Here is a 20,397-nt window from a genome sequence, read left to right as displayed (position 1 = left end):
TACACAAATCTCAGCAATTACTATTGTAACAAATATCGGCGACTCCCCAAAAAGGATAGAACTCCAAACCTCCCTTAAAAAGGACACATAGAACTCTAAACCAGCCATCAGTAATACCGTACTTTATTGAAGTACTTAACAATGTATCACATTATTTTTTTATCAATCCTCATCCACAAATCCATCAAAGTCCTCATCTTCTGTATCCGAAATGAACAGCTGGGCAAGTTCTCCATCAAAAATGCCTGGTGCCCTCTCGTCATTGTCGGAGTCAGTCTCATTGCCGGGGGGCTGTTCAGCAATGATGTCGGCTTTCGCGAAAGGTCGGACAACAGTCAAAGCAGATACCTTAGCCCAGGCATCCACAATCCATTTATATATGGTGGCGTAACTCGCCCGGCGTTGCCTCCTAGTCTTACTAAAGCTGTGTTTGCCATCTGTCATCCATCGCTCCAACGCTGTTCGCAACTTCACTTTGAACGCCCTGTTTACACCGATGTCCAGCGATTGGAGTTCCTTCGTCAAGCCTCCCATAATGATGGCAAGCTCAGAGTTCATTTGCTGCACTTGTTTTTTAACAGCGGCTGTGAGATGGGCACGCATGGAGTCACAGATCAACAGGGACGGTGACGCGTGGAAAATCTTTACGTACACCTCATTCAGCCACTGTCTCATTTTCTCCTCGTCCATCCAGCCATGCTGTCCTCAGTCACGTCCACCTTTCCTCTATATAAGCAGCGTGTCAGCAGGAAATGCTCCCAGTCAGTCAAGCGGAGCGCTCATCAAAGTCACACAACAACATTTACAGATTTTGGAACTCGGTGTACACATAAGGTGTAACATGCCGGCATTCTGTCGATTCATGCTCTAAAGCTTCAGCAAACACTGGTTTGTGCATGTGAAGAAATGTTGACAACGACGAGCAAGGAAGGCGATGCGCCGGTTGCAATACGCAATCCTACTGGTCAACGTCAAGGCGGAAGGTTGTTGTTCATATGTCACACTCCACGGAAGATTTCCCCAAAAATCTAAAATGCTAGACTTCATTTCTGCATAATAGGGATTATTGTTGGCCCAATTCGTTGGTTGTGGATTATGTCACACTACAAGAAGTTTTGTCGGGCCTGATCTGGGAAATCACACGCGATAGCAAATCGGGGTTGTAACAAAGCTAAAATCCTGTATTCCGATCCATGTATAAGGAAAACAACTATACAACGCTGTCTGGCCCTGTGTGAAAATGTAATTCTCCCCTTTGTTAAATCTGGAAATAACTGTGACTAATCATATTTTTGGAACGCTAAATTCATATTCACTGACCACACCCAAGCCTGATTACCTCCAGACCTGTTCAATCAAGAAATCACTTAAACAGAACCTATCTGACAAAATAAAGTAATCAAAAAGAACGAAGTGGCTGGCCTACAAAAATGAACCGAAGAGCACAGCAACAACTCATCCAGGAGGTCACAAAGGAACCCAGGACAACCCCAATTCCAATGAAGTTGGGATGTTGTGTTAAACATAAATAAAAACAGAATACAATGATTTGCAAATCATGTTTAACGTATATTTAATTGAATACACTACAAAGACGAGATATTTAATGTTCAAACTGATAAACTTTATTGTTTTTAGCAGATAATCATTAACTTAGAATTTTATGGCTGCAACACGTTCCAAAAAAGCTGGGACAAGTGGCAAAAAAGTTGAGGAATGCTCATCAAACACCTGTTTGGAACATCCCACAGGTGAACAGGCTAATTGGGAACAGGTGGGTGGCATGATTGCATATAAAAGGAGCTTCCCTGAATTGCTCAGTCATTCACAAGAAATGATGGGGCGAGGTTCACCTATTTGTGAACAAGTGCGTGAGAAAACAGTCGAACAGTTTAAGGACAATGTTACTCAACGTACAATTGCAAGGAATTTAGGGATTTCATCATCTACGGTCCATAATATCATCAAAAGGTTCAGAGAATCTGGAGAAATCACTGCATGTAAGCGGCAAGGTCGAAAACCAACATTGAATGCACGTGACCTTCAATCCCTCAGGCGGCACTGCATCAAAAACCGACATCAATGTGCAAAGGATATCACCTGCCTGCAGTCCAGACCTGTCTCCCATTGAAAATGTGGCGCATTATGAAGAGTAAAATACGACAACGGAGACCACGGACTGTTGAACAACTGAAGCTGTACATCAAGCAAAATGGGAACGAATTCCACCTACAAAGCTTCAACAATTAGTGTCCTCAGTTTATTGAATGTTGTTAACAGAAAAGGTGATGTACCACAGTGGTAAACATGACCCTGTCACAGCTTTTTTGGAACGTGTTGCAGCCATAAAATTTTAAGTTAATGAATATTTGCTAAAAACACTAAAGTTTATCAGTTTGAACATTATATATCTTGTCTTTGTAGTGTATTCAATTAAATATAGGTCGAACATGATTTGCAAATCATTGTATTCTGTTTTTATTTATGTTTAACACAATGTTCCAACTTCATTGGAATTGGGGTTGTAACTGCAGGCCTCCCTTGCTTCAGTTAAGGTTAGGATTAGTCACTGACATTGTTCATGACTCATCAATGAGGAAGAGACTGGGCAAAAATGGCATCCATGGGAGAGCTCCAAGGCGAAAACCACTGTTGACCAAAGGCTTGTCTTACGCTTGCAAAAAAGAACACAAATAAAAACAGAATAATTATTTCTATATTCCATGGACTGACGAGACGAAAGTAAAAGTTATTGGAAGGTGTGTGTCTCGTTATATCTGGCCGAAATGTAACACAGTATTTCAGAAAAAGGAACATTATACCAACAGTCAAACATAATGGTGGTAGTGATGGTCTGGGGCTGCTTGTCTTTTTCAGGACCTGGACGACTTGCTGTGATTGATGTCGGCCATCAGTCCGTGACCTCAATCTGAACCGCATTTCGGTTCTGCAGCAGGACAATGATCCAGAACACACCAGCAAGTCAACTTCTGAATGATTCCTTGTGTGTTTTTTGGACATACTTGGCAAATAAAGATGATTCTGATTCTGATTAAAAAAGAAAATTTAATATTTTGGAGTGGCGCAGTCAAAGACCATACTTGAAGCCGATTGAAATGGTGCAGCATGACTTTAAAAAGGCTGTTCATCCTCAAAAACCATACAGTGTTCCTAAATTAAAACAATTCTGCAAGGAAGAGCGGGCCAAAATGTCTCCAAAGAGATGTGAAAGACTGATTGTCAGTTATAAAAAAACACTTGATTTCAGTTTTTGCTGCTGAGGGTGGCCCAACCAGTTAATAGGTTTAGGGGGCTATTACTTTTTAGGGACAGGTAGCTTGGAATAGTTTTTTTCCTTAATAAATAAAATTTCGATTTTAAAACTGCATTTTATGTTTACTTGGATTATCTTAGTGTGATAATTCCATTTGTTTGACGATCTTAAAGTTAAAGTGGAGAACTATTCAAAAAAATAATAATTTGAGAAGAGAAATACTTTTTCATTGCACTGTATGTTCTCCCTGTGCATCCACGTATTCTCCAGGTACTCCAGCTTCCTCACAGATTCCAAAAACATGGTATGTTAATTAAGACTAACTGTTAATAGGTGTGAATGTTAGTGTTATTTCGCTGCACCAGGCTGCTGCTGTCTATTTGTGGCCCCTGGACTGTTAAGGCCTTTTCATAGCACAGCGTGCTGTTGATCAATCCATTCATATTGTACTGTACTTTGCTGGAGCAACACATCAGCGCAGCACCGTGCAGCTGAGTCTGGCTGCGCACGAGGGGGGCAGTGCACCAGATAAGCGCTGCGAAAACCAAGTGCACTGTCTAAGCGCCATTGTGAGTCAGCATGTGTAAACCAGGACTTGTCTCCGTGCTAGCAATACAGAGACAGTCCGTTACTGTCTCTCACAGTTCACTACTGCATAGAGCTGTGCCATATAATGATATACATACATACTGTGTGTTGTAGTGTGATATAAAAACATCTACCGTACGACATAAGCCTCTATCATATATTTGGTTATTTTGATGTGTGGGGTATTGGGGTGGCTCTTTTGCGACACGAATGTGCCCAAGACGGTAAAACAACAATTGTTACTTTTCTACTACGTGTGTGCCTCATTAGCCAGGCAAGTTTTTTTAGGCGTGAGGTGATACCGTGTTCATGCCGTCTTTGTCTGGTCGTTGTGTCATTGTCTACAACTTGGTCTTGTCATTGCTGCTTTCCTGTGTCAGTCAATCAGCTCATTTGCCATTGTGTTCTGCTCACCGGTTTGTCAATTAGTCTGTATGCATTTTGTTCCCTCTGTTGTGTTCATTCACTCTCTGAGAGGCAAGCAGGTTATGTGAAGAGTCGGAAGAAGTTAATCCTGAGATGAGGGAAAATCTGCATTATCTGTTTCAAAGAGCAGGGTAAGAGAAATTCCGACTGAGTCACTGTGGCAACAGGCCTAACCTGCTCGCTAGCAGGTTTTGTATGCTAAATCCTGACTTTCTACTAGTCTCCTCCCACCTGAACCAAACATAGCTTGTCTGTTTATCCTTGATATTTAGGCACAAAACATCTAAAATGATAAAGTGGCAATCACAGATTAGTTTCTCATTGAACAATATTGCTTTTCATCAAACTTAGTGCTGTAGCTTCATAACATTCTCCGGCTATATATCTCTAATCTCACACACTTGTGACTTGTGTTGACTGACTTGTGTTGACTGACTTGTGACTTGTGTTGACTGACTTGTGACTTGTGTTGACTGAGCAAATTTTGTGCACAGCAGAATTTATTTTTATTTTTTTGCTAATGGGAGTTTTGAGGCAGGACGGTGGACGACTGGTTAGAGCGTCTGCCTCACAGTTCTGATTCCCCGGCCCCCGCCTGTGTGGCGTTTGCATGCTCTCCCCGTGCCTGCGTGGGTTTTCTCCGGGCACTCCGGTTTCCCCACATCCCAAAAACATGCGTGGTAGGTTAATTGACAACTCTAAATTGTCCGTAGGCGTGAATGTGAGTGCGAATTGTTGTTTGTTTGTAGGTGCCCTGCGATTGGCTGGCAACCAGTTCAGGCTGTACCCCGCCTCCTGCCCGGTGATAGCTGGGATAGTCTCCAGCACGCCTGCGACCCTAGCGAGGAGAAGCGGCTCAGAAAATGGATGGATGGATGGGAGTTTTGAGTTGATGCAAAGCATACTGCGTAAACGCAACGGTGTGTCCACTGATGATAAAAGTCAACGTCACAGTTAAAACACTTGTTAGCTTTAATGTTGTAAGAAAAATAGTTCCATAGGATTCCAAGTGCGTCATGTAGAACTCTTTTATCGAAACTCATATTTTATGTTGTATTAAATTATGATAGACAAGCTGCTGCTCAAACTAGTCTAATTCACGGGTGGGCAAATAACAGGAGCCTGGTCCGTTATTTAATTTGGCGCGACAAGCATTTACGTTATCAAGAGTCACAAATATTTGCGAATGGGTTATTTACATGTATTTTTTTCCATTTCAATTATTTTGTACTCATTCCATCATTAAATTAATGGTGGATTAGTCAAATATTAATATAATAAAATACATACACATTTAGAGAATGAGCAGCTCGGTGGACGACTGGTTAGCACGTCTGCTTCACAGTTCTGAGGACCCAGGTTCAAATCTGGCCTCGCCTGTTTGTTCTCCCCGTGCCTGAGTGGGTTTTCTCTGGGTACTCCAGTTTCCTCCCACATCCCCAAAACCTGCATGGTAGCTTAATTGAAGACTCTAAATTGCCCATAAGTGTGAATGTGAGTGCGAATGGTTGTTTGTCCATATGTGCCCTGCGATTGGCTAGCGACCAGTTCAGGGTGTACCCTGCCTCTCTCCCAGAGTCAGCTGGGATAGGCTCCAGCACGCCCATGACCCTAGTGAGGATAAGCGGTACGGAAGATGAATGAATGAATTAATTTACAGAATGAATGACTAAATTACTGAATTACTGTACTGTAATAAAATTAGTAAAATACACTATTTTACATTTTAATTTACTTTATGTTCATTTATCTTAATAAACAAATGGTTAATTGATGAATTGCAAATAAAATAAACAAGACTATGAAACAAATTATAATTTTATTATTAGAGTAAACAATTTTTTTATACACATTATTTATTTTTTCCTCATCTACAAATGACCTGCCTGTCCATTTAAAACATCAGGTTGCGCACAAAAGGTTTGCTCACCCCTAGTCTAATTAGATGTCGTTTTGGCTGACACATATCCCATCACTGCTTCTGCAGAAAACGTCCTTCTGTTAATAATAATAATAATATTTATTATTATTATTATAATCATCATCATCATCATCTTAATCATGATAATGGCTGGGTAGCTGAGTAGAAATCCAATGTTATTTTTTGTATAGATGCATTCATATACTGTAGACTGTTACATGTTGTGCAACAAATCAATGAAACAAAATATGTAAATAAAACTGAAATAACGGTGTGAATATTAAATGAGTATTTACTTTATTATTAAATGTCAGGAGGAGGAGGAGTTCAAGTATCTTGGGGTCTTGTTCACGAGTGAGGGAAGAATGGAACAGGAGATCGACAGGCGGATCGGTGCAGCGTCTGCAGTGATGCGGGCTTTGTATCGATCCGTTGTGGTAAAGAAGGAGCTAAGTCGAAAGGCGAAGCTCTCGATTTACCGGTTGATCTACGTTCCTACCCTCACCTATGGTCACGAGCTGTGGGTCGTGACCGAAAGAACGAGATCCCGGATACAAGCGGCCGAAATGAGTTTCCTCCGCAGGGTGTCCGGGCTCTCCCTTAGAGATAGGGTGAGAAGCTCGGTTATCCGGGAGGATCTCAGAGTAGAGCCGTTGCTCCTTCACATCGAGAGGAGCCAGATGAGGTGGCTGGGGCATCTGATTTGGATGCCTCCCGGACGCCTCCCCGGTGAGGTGCTCCGGGCACGTCCCACCGGGAGGAGACCCCGGGGACGACCCAGGACACGCTGGAGAGACTACGTCTCTCGGCTGGTCTGGAAACGCCTCGGGATCCCCCCGGAAGAGATGGATGAAGTGGCTGGGGAAAGGGAAGTCTGGGCGTCCCTGCTAAAGCTACTGCCCCCACGACCCGTTCAATCCCCGGGCCCGCCTCTGTGGAGTTTTCATGTTCTCCCCGTGCCTGTGTGGCTTTTCTCCGGGCACTCCAGTTTCCTCCCACATCCCAAAAACATGCATGAATTGGAGATTCTAAATTGCCCGTAGGTGAGAATGTGAGTGCGAATGGTTGTTTGTTTATGTGTGCCCTGCGATTGGCTGGTGACTACCCCTGTTCAGGGTGTACTCCTGCCCGATGATAACTGGGATAGGCTCCAGCACTCCCACGACCCTAATGAGGAGAAGCGGCTCAGAAAATGGATGGATGGATGTTCTGGACCCAAATAATTACAGTTTTCAAGTTCGGAGTAAGTCAACTCAGAAGTCAGGTTTAGATTAAGAGCATGTGAGCATGTAGAACTTGCTTGCTGCAATACCCCCGTGGTCATTGTCGTCTGTTGTTGTCATACATTGTGAGTCAGTTTCCCATGTTATTCGTGCTCCTAGTGTCTCGGTTATTTGGATTTTGAATCATAATTTTTGATACTGGCTCCCCACCACAGTACCATTCCCAATTCCCGAGATGATTTGCACTGCACGACCTTTAAAACCCATATATAACCCTTTTATAACCACCCCCTTCAGTTTCTGGCCATGGGAGTGAGAGACTGACGGTTTTAGCCCATTTGACTGCCAAGTCACTGACCATAGCTATGCAGACATCTCCAGACCAGTCTGGTCAGTCTTTTCTGGGCCAGCCTCGAGTGGGAATGACGCCAAAAACTCTGCATGTGTGTGTGTGTGTGTGTGTGTGTGCGTGTATGTGTGTGTGTGTATACAGTAGAAAATCAAAGTGACTAACATTAAAAGGTCACACTTCTATGAGGCCTTTTAGAGGCTGCAGACTGGCACAGTCAGAATGTACTAGAATCAGTAAGAGCAGACAGAGCAAGTAAGAAATGCCCTCCTACAAGGATGTGTGGGATTAGCTGAGTTAGCATTTCACAGTGTCAGAGAGAGGAAATTACACAGCAAGATAACCCCAAGACACTCACTACAACAGGCTGTCAAGGTTATCATTGCCTCAAAACAAGTACTTCTGTGATGGCAGACAGAGGGGAAACAACCAGGCCTTAAGCAATGGTGCATCAAGCAAGTGTTTTGGAAAACAGACACCACAGCAGCATGGGGTCTAACATGGGACAGCGTGAAAAATGTTTGACCTCATACCTCAGAATTCCAGATTTGTCGGGATACCTCTATAGTTAAGGCTTTCACGTTGCCACTTTGTTGTATTTTTCTTTTCTTTTACTATATATATATATATATATATATATATATATATATATATAAAACGCTAGTATTCTAGGTCTTCAGAGAACATGCAGTAACATATGGTATCTTAAAGCTTGACCTTTCACCACATCACTTCTCTTACACTGACTAGTGGATTTGATGCCATGTTTGATTTTAGACTACAACCTAAATACTTCATTAACACAATGAAGATGTAATATACTAGTAGAACAACCAAATCTACAGTGATTTAACCAAAAAAAGTAAAACAATGGTGACAAGTATGAAATAGAATCTTGCACGTGTGTTTGTACTACTAGTGCATCTAATTTAGTTTTTTATGTGAAAGTATTATTTTTTCCAAATTGAAGGTTTGTAGTATTTTTAAATGGACAGGCATTCTCAGAAGCATGTAGTTAACACAACGACATATCCCAAAAGGTACATGATTTTTACCACCAGTTTGTTGAAATGCTTGAGCGACAGGCCTATCCCATTGTGAGTTTCAGCATGCGTGGTCTGTCTGCAGAACCAGTTCAGGTTAGAGATTTAAATCTAAACTATGGTTACTTTAACTAAGAGGTATTGGAGAGGAAACTACACCGACAAAACATCTGTGACAGTAACAAATACATACAAAATAAATGAAGAACTTTTTATCACTTGCTTTTTGCTGCACTATTCTCCGGGACCCTGTACCAGGTCTATAGATAAATATTAGGGGGAAAAAATTACTATCACAGGGTTAGCCTACCCCAAATAAAAATAATAATTTCATATAAAAAATGGCATAATAGATACAGGGTGTGGTGTATAAATAAGCCTTTCTCAACATTACCATAATTTGCTTTGGTATGAACAGAGATTGGGTTCTGAGTGTTACGTCTTCCTAATATGCTTATAATGCGTTGTTGTGTTGTAGCTCACCTGAACAATGTCGAGCACCATTCCTGCTGCCGCTGTCCCAAACCCAGCCAGCAGGAACGGGAAAACCACCTGCAGACCAATTGAGAAGGAGGTTTCTTTGAAGGGTGCCGGTGGTTCAGGGCTCTGGTCATTACTGGTGTCATCGCTCTCATTCTGGCTTGCATTCTCCAAGAGCGCATCCTCCTCACGCTGGCCTTTGGCATTAGCCCGACAGTCCATCACTGCAACAATCTCCAACCTTTCTTCATTCTCCGGGGTTTCATTGGCCATTTCTGTGAAAGATGTGACCTCTTTGAGCTCAAACTCACTTCCAGTATCTGGGCTCCCTTCCTCGGGCCCCTGAGTGAGGATCACCGGGTGGACAGTGGAGTTGGAGTTAAGGAAGGCCGGCGAAAGGGGCCCTCCATCTTTCTTCACCTCAATGGCCCCGGAGGACATGTTGATGTCGGGCAATTTCTCTTGTTCTTTCGACCAAAGTACCATACGGAAGCCTTTGGAAGACAATGGGCTTGAAAAGAAAATATAGACTAACTGTTATAAAGGAGTCACTGGATCACCTGACCTGGTTTTGATCCTGATCAGTCTAAGTCATTTATCCCATTAAAAATGTGGACAGGGGGTGACGACTATTACTGAAGAGCCAAATGGAAATTGCTCTATGGGGAAAAAAATTGCAACAAGGCACATGCATCCGTTTGTCTGCACACCCCGTGTTCCTGTCGGTGTTTTGGGAGCAGGACCAGTATGTTCTCCATTCAATGCAAGCAGCTCTGTGTGGGCTGGCAAGAAAAAGAAGAGGGTATAGTTCATATTTATAGTTCAATGACTTGGCGCAGGCACTCACCACAGAAACCCCCATTCGTATGTTCTCCAGAGTTTTTTTTGTTGTTGTTGTATTCTTCTGAACAGCATTGGTTTTAAGTTAAATGGGAACAGTCAGATGTCTGAAGTAGCTATATTGCAGTGCAGGCGAGTCCTGCTCGCAATCCACTGATCACAGTAGACTAGTTGGCATAACGGGCTGGCGATGGCTCACCTTACACCACGTGGCTGCTGGAAAGGTCTTTGCACTGAAGATATTTAAAGGTCTGCAGCACAAGGATTGAATTACCAGCCACAGAAAGGGTCTTCTCCAAACAGAGTGGACCATAAACTGGGAGAAGAACATATCAAATGATCATGTATGTATTCTCAATCAAGTTAAAAAGGTAACAGTCAAAGGCTGTGATAAATAGTAAGAATGATTTTCTTTTACGCATATATACACTATTTAAAAGTAGTGCCTCAGAGCCTGAATCTTAATATGCACATATGCAGAGGAACTACAATTTCTACATCTACAGTACACCATAGTGTTGGCATCCTACTTATACTAGCATGAAAACAAATATACATACTGTGTATAACTATTAGAAAGACCGCTCAGTAAAATGGTCTATGTGAATTCCCGTAGTGAGAATAAGCAGTTCAGAAAATGGATGGATGGATGAATAATAAGTAACAAGAAACCTCATCTTTAAGCACAACTAGAATATGGCACTATTAAATGAGGTGCTACAATACATTAATTCGCCCTCTGAAAACACACAAATCTAATTTAAGATCAATGTTCATTCATTAGAGTGTGTAAAGCCCACAGAACAAGTATGTGGCACTACTTTTGTGAAAATGTTCTTTCTATTACTATCGTTTATACTATTCCTATCTGCTAAACGCCAAATAAATAACCAACCCTCACAAACAAAATCACAAATCTCCCCCTATTAATCATTAGGACTATTAATGTTAGTGCTAATGCAGGAAATTAAATGTTTCAATCCAGTGGTGGTGGGTAATAAAGTACAAATAATGTTACTATACCTACAGTAAGTAAATTTTTCAGATATCTGGACTGGAATGTTTCTTTTTCTGATGATATTACTTTTTCTCCCTACATTTGAAAGCAGATTAGCTGTACTTCTTTCTTACTCCTTACTGGTTACTTTTTTCAACTTCCGCGATGACGCAGCATGAAAAATAAAAAAAGGCATCGAGAGGTAAAGACAGCCGCGGTTGAGATCTTGAGAAAATGAAATCTTTGGGTCTTATAAAGCAGAATATACAAAGACAGCAGTGACATGAAGGAATGTGAAGCTGGGAGGCAACAGATTCAGAGAAGCATGGTATGCCCCATCCATGGCTTTATTTAAGACAATTGTTGGAGGTTGTCGACTCCAATAAAGGTTCTTGGCCTAAAAACCAGCAGCTTTTGGCATTCAGACTCATCTGAAAAACACATACAGGTAAGAAGTATTTTTGTTGTTATCCATCCATCCATTTTCTGAGCCGCTTCTCCTCACTAGGGTCGCGGGCGTGCTGGAGCCTATCCCAGCTGTCATCGGGCAGGAGGCGGGAGGCGGGGTACACCCTGAACTGGTTGCCAGCCAATCGCAGGGCACATACAAACAAACAACCATTCGCACTCACAGTCACACCTACGGGCAATTTAAAGTCTCCAATTAATGCATGTTTTTGGGATGTGGGAGGAAACCGGAGTGCCCGGAGAAAACCCACGCAGGCACGGGGAGAACATGCAAACTCCACACAGGCGGGACCGGGGATTGAACCCGGGTCCTCAGAACTGTGAGGCTGACACTCCAACCAGTCGGTCACCGTGCCGCCATTTTTGTTGTTATCGTGAGCTAATTTAGCATTTTTGTTGTTGTTGGTGTGACTAAGTTCACAACATTAACAAAGCTATGGGAACAAGTTGTTTTGATAGCATAATGCTAGTTGTTTTAGTTTTGTACATGTCAGTCTGTACCTTTTACATTGACTTAAGTACAGCAGTTGAATGAGAATTGTACTTTTGACAGTATTTTTTTGTTAGTTTTTTTTTTTTAAACACATGTAGCCTATGTGTACTTATACTTAAGCACTTTTGTCACCTGTAGCAAATTTAGTAACGCTAACAGGTGCCCGATACACCAGACATCACTGTATTGCGCCGGGTGCACAAATATTGTATTTGAAATCGCTTGTCGTCTTCTTGTCGCCGACTGGACGCACGCGTGTTGCGACACAGTCTAAGATAGCGTTTATCCCTGCTGAAACAATCTTGTTTAGTAGTCAGGACCAACACCAGGCGAACCCAACATGGCAAAGGCGTAAATTAGTGCTCCCTCGTCAGGACTGAATAGACGAGCCCCCCAGTTCTATTCTTCGGCTCGTTTCGTCAACGCCAGGAGGCTTTCTGTTCCAACCCCGGGTTGGGAGAGAAAGTCACTTCCACCGCATAAGCATGCCTATTTAACTAGTTAACGCGAGTACAAACATGGCACTGCCGTTGGAATACATCGCGAAAGGAAAGGCTGGGCTGAACAGTCACCAAGACATGATGAGACATTCCGCCACGGTTAAACATAAAAGGAAAAGCTCACATTGTCCAGCAGTCTGTTTTATAGGAGACGTCAGTGCCATGGTTACCTTTTAGTGGCCGTGCTCCGGCGAACGACCCGGGCAGAGGTTCCGCTGGAGTCCGGCGAGCTGGCTGCATGTATCCTCCACCCCGCTGGTTACGCGCTCGGGCTGAGCCGCGGATGCCGGTGTGCACGCCTTAAGTATGGTGGTACCGACCGCGTACGGTTAATAGTTAAACTGTCTCAACTCCACTCTCCCCCGACCCCGTCCATTGGCCCAAGCCACCGGGCTGCTCGGATGTGCATCGAGAATACAGCCGTCCGATGCAGGGGGCCAGGAAGCCACAAGGCGAGCCCTCCCTCCGCACTTTGAGCCGACGGGACGGGCCGAGCAACCCTCCGCGCTACTCCACCACCACCACTGTAGCCCCCCGTGTCCACTGCTCACATGCAGGCTGCTATGACCGGTCTCCCCCGGCACGCCGTTTGGCCATTTATTGCACACCATTGATAGCCATACGCTCTCTGTCCTCATGCGCTTCTTGTATAAATTGTACTTTCTTGTATAAATCACCGTATCGTTGTCCTGTGACTGTTGTAAAAGTGTTTCCTAAATATTATTGAAAATACCAAGTAGCTTTTGAGCACCCCCTCCCCCCCCCCAAAAAAAAATAATTAAAAAATCCTCCTGTCCCTCCCTCTTGACCAAATTAGATATCAAATTCAACAGATAAAATAAGTTTTAAACCAGCTCTTTTGGTATGGTTTTGTTAATACAGCATCCTTCTTATTGTTGAAACATTTTGTTTTATCAGTGAAATATTTTTTAAATAGCTGTAATGATGTTCTGAAGGTGTAGTTGTTGAGCTTCATGACTTAGCAGAAATGACATCATCAAGCTAATTGCTCTAACCATGGGTAGACCTATCTTTTCTTTTTCAGATTTTGTAAATGTTTTTAGTAGTGGAGTGTATCCCACAAACTTTGATAAGTTCTAGACGTCCAAAGTTTTTTTTTTTCTCAAATCCAAACACACACAACAATGCAGGTAGTGAATTTTATGGAAAATTTAATGATTGAACATTGGGGATCTACAGGGGAAGAACACAGAAAAACAGAACAACAACAACAAACAAATACCACTGATGTCTTTTATCGCAAATTTGATTTCTCGTGTTTATAAAATTAGGAGGCGGCACGTTGGCCGACTGGTTAGAGCGTCAACCTCACAGTTCTGAGGACGGGGGTTCAATCTGGGCACTCCGGCACTCCGGGTTCCTCCCACATCCCAAAAACATGCATGGTAGGTTAATTGACAACTCTAAATTGCCCGTAAGTGTGAATGTGAGTGCGAATGGTTATTTGTTTGTATGTGCCCTGCGATTGGCTGGCAACCAGTTCAGGGTGTATCCTGCCTCCTGCCCGATGATATCTGGGATAGGCTGCCTGCCGCACGCCCGCGACCCTAGTGAGGAGAAGCGGCTCAGAAAATGGATGGATATAATATTAGTTTGTTATCCATCTATCCATTTTCTACCGCTTATCCGAGGTCGGGTCGCAGGGGCAGTAGCTTTAGCAGGGACGCCCAGACTTCCCTCTCCCCAGCCACTTCCTTCAGCTCTTCCGGGGGGATCCCGAGGCGTTCCCAGGCCAGCCGAGAAACATAGTCACTCCAGCGTGTCCTGGGTCGTCCCAGGGAGCTCCTCCCGATGGAACGTGGCCCGAACACCTCACCAGCGACATCCGAATCAAATGCCCCAGCCACCTCATCTGGCTCCTCTCGATGTGGAGCCAAAGGCGATAGACCAGTGGATGCAGAGGGGTGGGAATTGTGAGAGAACTCGATCCAAACCAGTTTCTGAGACCAGGATTGTCCTGTGAAGCGAGACATTGGAGCCCAGTCTCCAGGTCCTGGTTCAGCCTCTCGGTTTATCCGTTGGTTTCAGGATGAAACCCAGATGACAGACTGATGGTAGCACCTATTAGACTGCAAAACTCCTTCCAAAATCGTGAAATGAATTGGGGGCCCCTATCAGATACCACATTCTTGGGAAAACCATGAAACTTGAATACCTGGTATCTCATCAACTCTTTAGCTGAGGGGAGTTTCGGAAGTGCAATGAAGTGTGCCATCTTAGAGAACCTGTCAACAACTGTGAGAATGGTGGTATTACTTTTAGAGGCCGGTAATCTTGTCACAAAGCCTACGTAAATGTCTGACCAAGGACGTTGTGGTATTGGCAAGGGTCACAACTCCCCAGAAGGACTTTGACGAGAGGGCTTGTTAGCAGCGCATACCTGGCAAGCATTAACGTAATCGATAACATCCCTCCTAACATTAGGCCACCAAAAGCGCTGTTCGACCACAGATTGCGTTTTGGCAATTCCTGGGTGACATACGGTCCGGTTAGTGTGAGCCCCTTAAGGTCAGAACCACATAAACCCTGTTTTAAGGGCAATCTTCAAGGCTAAGAGTGTTTTTCAGAGCCTCTTTAACCGCAGTTTAAACATCCCAAACAAAAGCAGAAATGAAACATGACTTGGCCAAAATAGTCTGAGGGTCGGACAAAGAATTCTCTTCGCAGAAAATACGTGATAAAGCATCTGGCTTACCATGCAAGGGACAATCAAAACTGCTGAAAGGATTGTCGGTACCCCCCTACCCACCCTTGAGAACTTGCACGCTGCCAGAACTAAGACAAGAGCGTGCAAAATCCTCTCGGACCCTCCGCATCCCGGTCACCAGCTCTTCCAGCTCCTTCCCTCAGGTAGGCGCTACCGATCAATGCAAACTAGAACTAGCAGACATTCCAACAACTTCTTCCCTCTTGCAATCAACTTCTTAAACACCTAACCTACAATTCCATGACAACATGCTGGCAATTTTTTGACTTGAGTTCGTTGTCACATTTCTATGGGGCCAATTATACATTACTCGTGCACTCACTGCACTATTTGCATATCTGTTGTTGACCAATACTGGCCACTCATGCCAGAGTAGCATCTGCTCCATTTGCACACTGATTGAGGAGTATCTGCAACATTTGCCCAACCAACATTGTCCCAGATTATCGCACTACTCGTCACTTTAAACCGCATACACTCCTGGAAGTCTCGGCGCCCTTTGCACAATGGTCATTGCACCGGACTATTGCAATATTAGTAATTCGAACTGCTATTAAGTGCTAGAGGACTCTGCATCTTTTTGCACAATTATAAAATAATGTACCGGCATTACCAGATAACTAGCAACCCTTTACTGCTCATTTACTGTTTTTTTTTTTTGTCAATGTCTTTATGTCTCAAAAGTGTTCTCTGTCAATTGACTGTCTGTTGTCGTACTAGAGCGGCTCCAACTACCGGAGACAAATTCCTTGTGTGTTTTTTGGACATACTTGGCAAATATGTCCAAAAAACACACAAGGATGGACCCTCCTCTCCAGCACCCCTGATTATTTTTTTTTGTCTGAGTTTGTTGTCACATTTCTGTCGGGCCAATTATGTACAACTCGTGCACTCACTGTAGTAGTCTCGCCACGCTGCACTATTTGCATATCTGTTGTTGACCAATACTGGCCACTCATGCCAGAGTAGCATCTGCCCCATTTGCACACTGACTGAGGAGTATCTGCAACATTTGCACAATCACCATTGTCCCAGATTATCGCGCTACTCGTCACTTCAAACTGCATATACTCCTTGAAGTCTCGGCGCCCTTTGCACAATGGTCATTGCACCGGACTATTACGAGATTAGTCATTCGAACTGCTCTAAATGCTAGAAGACTGCATCTTTTTGCACACGCCGGATGGTGGACCAGTATTTCCTCGAAGCCGTCCGGAAGTCTTTTTCCATGGCCTCACCGAACTCCTCCCACACCTGAGTTTTTGCCTCAGCGACCACCAAAGCTGCATTCCGCTTGGCCAGCCGGTACCCATCAGCTGCCTCAGGAGTCCCACAGGCCAAAAAGGCCCGATAGGACTTCTTCTTCAGCTTGACGGCATCCCTCACCATTGGTGTCCACAAACAGGTTCGGGGATTTCCGCCACGACAGGCAATGACTACCTTACGGCCACAACTCCGGTCGGCCACCTCTGCAATAGAGGCTCGGAACATGGTCGGACTCAATGTCCCCCGCCTCCCCAGAGACGTGGGTGAAGTTCTGCCGGAGATGGAAGTTGAAAATCCTACTGACAGGGGATTTGTTTGTTGTTTTGTATTTAAAGAGATAACATGAATTCGTCTGTCTCTCCATCTTCTATTTATCTATCTCCAACTACCTTTCTTTTATATGTAAATCAAAACAACCCCAAAAAAATAAGAATGTCCTTCAATAAAAATCTAAATTTCAAACTATTAACAGTCCCTGCCTAGGAGGTGATAAAGGGCATTAAAAAAAACCATTTATTAAATTATGTTATATTCTTTGAAACAGCCACGTTGCGCCGCACACGACAATCAGGTCTGTCTTTTACTTTAATGAACAGATAATCTGGCTCCGACCTGTCTTGGAAGTTAACTGTTTACCATCTTTCGTTTGGCCATTTTTGGGAAGGGGAAGTATAAATTTGCTCGAGGAGACTGGTAGCATAGTTGCTAATGACTGCAACAGAAAGGGAAGCAGCGCTCGCCGGTCTAGACTGATGGGCCAACACACTAGCAAAGCATTCTGGGATTTGTATTATTAGTGGTGCATGTGCGATATACTGGCGGGCCAGCTCTAATACACATTTGATATGGTCTTGCGGGCCAAATATAATTACCTCAAGGGCCAAATTTGCCCCCCGTGCCTGAGTTTGACCCATATGCCTTAGAACAGTGTTCACCAACCTTCTTTGCACCGCGGACCGGTTAGGAGTCGGCATTTTTCTCACGGACCGGCTGTGGTGGCGCACGCGCACACACACACGCTTGCCTCGCTTCTGCTTCCTCCTTCGTCGTTCGTGGTGCGTCCACTGTGGGCGCGATGCAGGAGTGGGGGTCGGAGCTCCTCAATGAGAGTAGACTTTGAACTCCGTAAAAGCAGTTCTGCCTGTGTCGAGCAGCAACCTACGACTGTATCTGTATCAGAGCGGGCTTGGTGCGTGAGAGTTAACTATTGCGATAAACCCGTATTTTGAGTAGGACTCCTGATATAGTGTTGTTTCGTTCGCGAACGTTTCATTCAAAAGAACAAATCTTTTCAGTAAACGTAATGAGCTGAATTAGTTTATGAAATTATTTCGTTCTTTGAGCTCTGCCGCCTTTAGCTGCCCGCTCGGACTGGAAACAGAAGCGTTCCAGCCGGCTGAGACCGGAAACAGAAGCGTTCTGTGGAGTCAATTGAGACGCGCGGCTGCTGCGGCAGAGAAGATCTGGTCAATTTTCAAATAAAACACATTGACACGCAAATTGCAACACATCAGAAATTATATAAATTGGTAATTCTTTCACTGCAGCCCGTTAACAAATGCCTCGCGGCCCGGTACCGGTCCGCAGACCGGTGGTTGGGGACCACTGCCTTTGAGGGAACATTGGCTGTCAGTGCGTCCTCCAGTGGACAAAATTAGGAACAACAGTTATTTTGATTGAAAACTAGCATCCATCCATCCATTTTCTGTACTGCTTATCCTCACTTGGGTCGCGACCGTGCCGTAGCCTATCCCAGCTAGCTTCGGGCGAGAGACAGGGGTAGTCACCAGCTAATCGCAGGGCACATATAAACAAACAACCATTCACACTCACATTCACACCTATGGGCAATTTAGAGTCTTCAATCAACCAAGGACGCATATTTTTGGGATGTGGGAGGAAACCGGAGTATCCATCCATCCATCCATCCATTTTCTGAGCCGCTTCTCCTCACTAAGGACGTGCTGGAACCTATCCCACCTGTCATCGGGCAAGAGGCGGGGTACACCCTGAACTGGTTGCCAGCCAATCACAAACAAACAACCATTCGCACTTACAGTCACACCTATGGGCAATTTTAGAGTCTCCAATTAATGCATGTTTTTGGGATGTGGGAGGAAACCGAAGTAACCAGAGAAAAACCACGCAGGCACGGGTAGAACATGCAAACACCACACAGGCGAGGTTGGAGTTGAAACCCGCTCCTCAGACTCTGATGCAGATGTGCTAACCAGACATTCACCGTGCCACCTGAAAAATAGCAGCAAATGTGTTATCCATCCCCATGTGCCATTTTATACCCCCTGATGGGCCGGTTCTGGCCAGCGGACCGTACATTTCACACCCCTGGTCGAGACTGGCTTTGTTATTTATGGTAATGTTATTCACTATGCATGTGTGTGTGTTTGTTCAATGTGTGTGTTATCTAACAAACAAATTGTGTGTTTCCTCGTCATGTTGCTCACAGCAGAACTCTAAATGTCCTCAGAGGATGTTTGTTGTGCTGTTGCTGTACAGCCACTCAGTTTAGCATCCGTAGCCTCAGTATCACTCAGAGTGCGGAGGTCACAGTTTTATACAGCAGCCCCTCCCTTAACCCACTTCCACCCCAGTGAGTAGCACACACAGCATACACATCCCATTTTGACAGGGTAATTTGGAGGAGTCATTTTTATTTCCTTTAAAAATGAATTAAAAAAAACAAAGGTGACTAAAGGTTTGAGGTAGTTGTATACATGTATGTATATAAATTTCCACATAGTTTTTTCATAATCTTCCTGCAGATTTTTGGGCCTAAATTTAAGGTTAAACTTGTGAAGTTTTGCTTCGGATCTTTTTTTCTGACAAGTTTGTAGTTGATCAATAAAGCTGGGTTGCTCATCTGTTCATTGACTCTGCATTCTGGTTTACATATAACAGAACACACGGCCGAACACACGGCCGCACACAAACACCTAGACACGTACCATCATTAATCAATCATTCTTTGATTATGTAAGAGATGTTTTTTCCCTCTCAAATTTGCATTATTTTAGTCTTATAATTACAATATACTTTTACTTGAGGAGATTCAAAGAATAACTGCAGATTTAATTTCCTCCTGAATATATGTGTAACTAAATAAGGAAATGGAACAGAGTTTTAGGGCATTGGGTCTATCAAATGATGCGGGAAAAATGGCATCTTACTGGTCTTTAATACATAACATCCAGCAGATGGTTGAAGAATTTTCCACTTGTGTGTCTACATGGTCTTGGTTTTGGCAAATGTTTGAGATCATTTAAATTAGTTGTTTCTAGGAATATACTATCTAGAATGACAATTAATAATATGAATAAAACCGTTAAATAAACACATTTCTTTTTCAAGTAAAAAGCATTAAAATGGGTACTTGTGAATTAGAATAATCACAAATGTCATCTGGGCATGTTGGACGACTGGTTAGAGCGTCAGACTCACAGTTCTGAGGACCGGGGTTCAATCCCCGGCCCCGCCTGTGTGGAGTTTGCATGTTCTCCCCGTGCCTGCGTCGGTTTTCTCCGGGCACTCCGGTTTCCTCCCACATCCCAAAAACATGCATGAATTGGAGACTCTAAATTGCCCGTAGGTGTGAATGCGAGTGCAAATGGTTGTTTGTTTGTATGTGCCCTGCGATTGGCTGGCAACCAGTTCAGGGTGTACCCCGCCTCCTGCCCGATGATAGCTGGGATAGACTCCAGCACGCCCGCGACCCTAGTGAGGAGAAGCGGCTCAGAAAATGGATGGATGGATGATTTCCATCTGCTGATGTTTCCAGGTACA

At 43.9% G+C, this 20,397-nt stretch overlaps 1 protein-coding gene across 4 annotated transcripts in view; it reads right to left on the bottom strand.

Annotated features, from left to right (window-relative positions):
• slc41a1 (solute carrier family 41 member 1) overlaps positions 1-13,309 on the bottom strand; it is a 72,397-nt gene extending 59,088 nt beyond the window's left edge. Inside the window, exons 1-4 of one of the 4 annotated variants that reach the window (XM_061786134.1) lie at positions 12,773-13,307; positions 10,344-10,460; positions 10,152-10,208; positions 9,308-10,086 (exon numbers count right to left, since the gene is read on the bottom strand). In XM_061786134.1, the coding sequence (XP_061642118.1) occupies positions 9,308-9,790 (483 nt within the window). In that variant the 5' untranslated portion in view covers positions 9,791-10,086; positions 10,152-10,208; positions 10,344-10,460; positions 12,773-13,307. Of the gene's footprint in view, positions 1-9,307; positions 10,087-10,151; positions 10,461-12,772 lie in introns of all 4 variants that reach the window. The other 3 variants (XM_061786135.1, XM_061786136.1, XM_061786133.1) reach the window with 3 other exon arrangements.
• Between the last annotated feature and the right edge of the window lie 7,088 nt (positions 13,310-20,397).

Source organism: Phyllopteryx taeniolatus, chromosome 9, assembly GCF_024500385.1.
Source record: "Phyllopteryx taeniolatus isolate TA_2022b chromosome 9, UOR_Ptae_1.2, whole genome shotgun sequence".
NCBI classification, from domain to species: Eukaryota; Metazoa; Chordata; class Actinopteri; order Syngnathiformes; family Syngnathidae; genus Phyllopteryx; species Phyllopteryx taeniolatus.
Note: the sequence above shows the minus strand (reverse complement) of the source record. Positions and strands in the feature narration are given on the sequence as shown.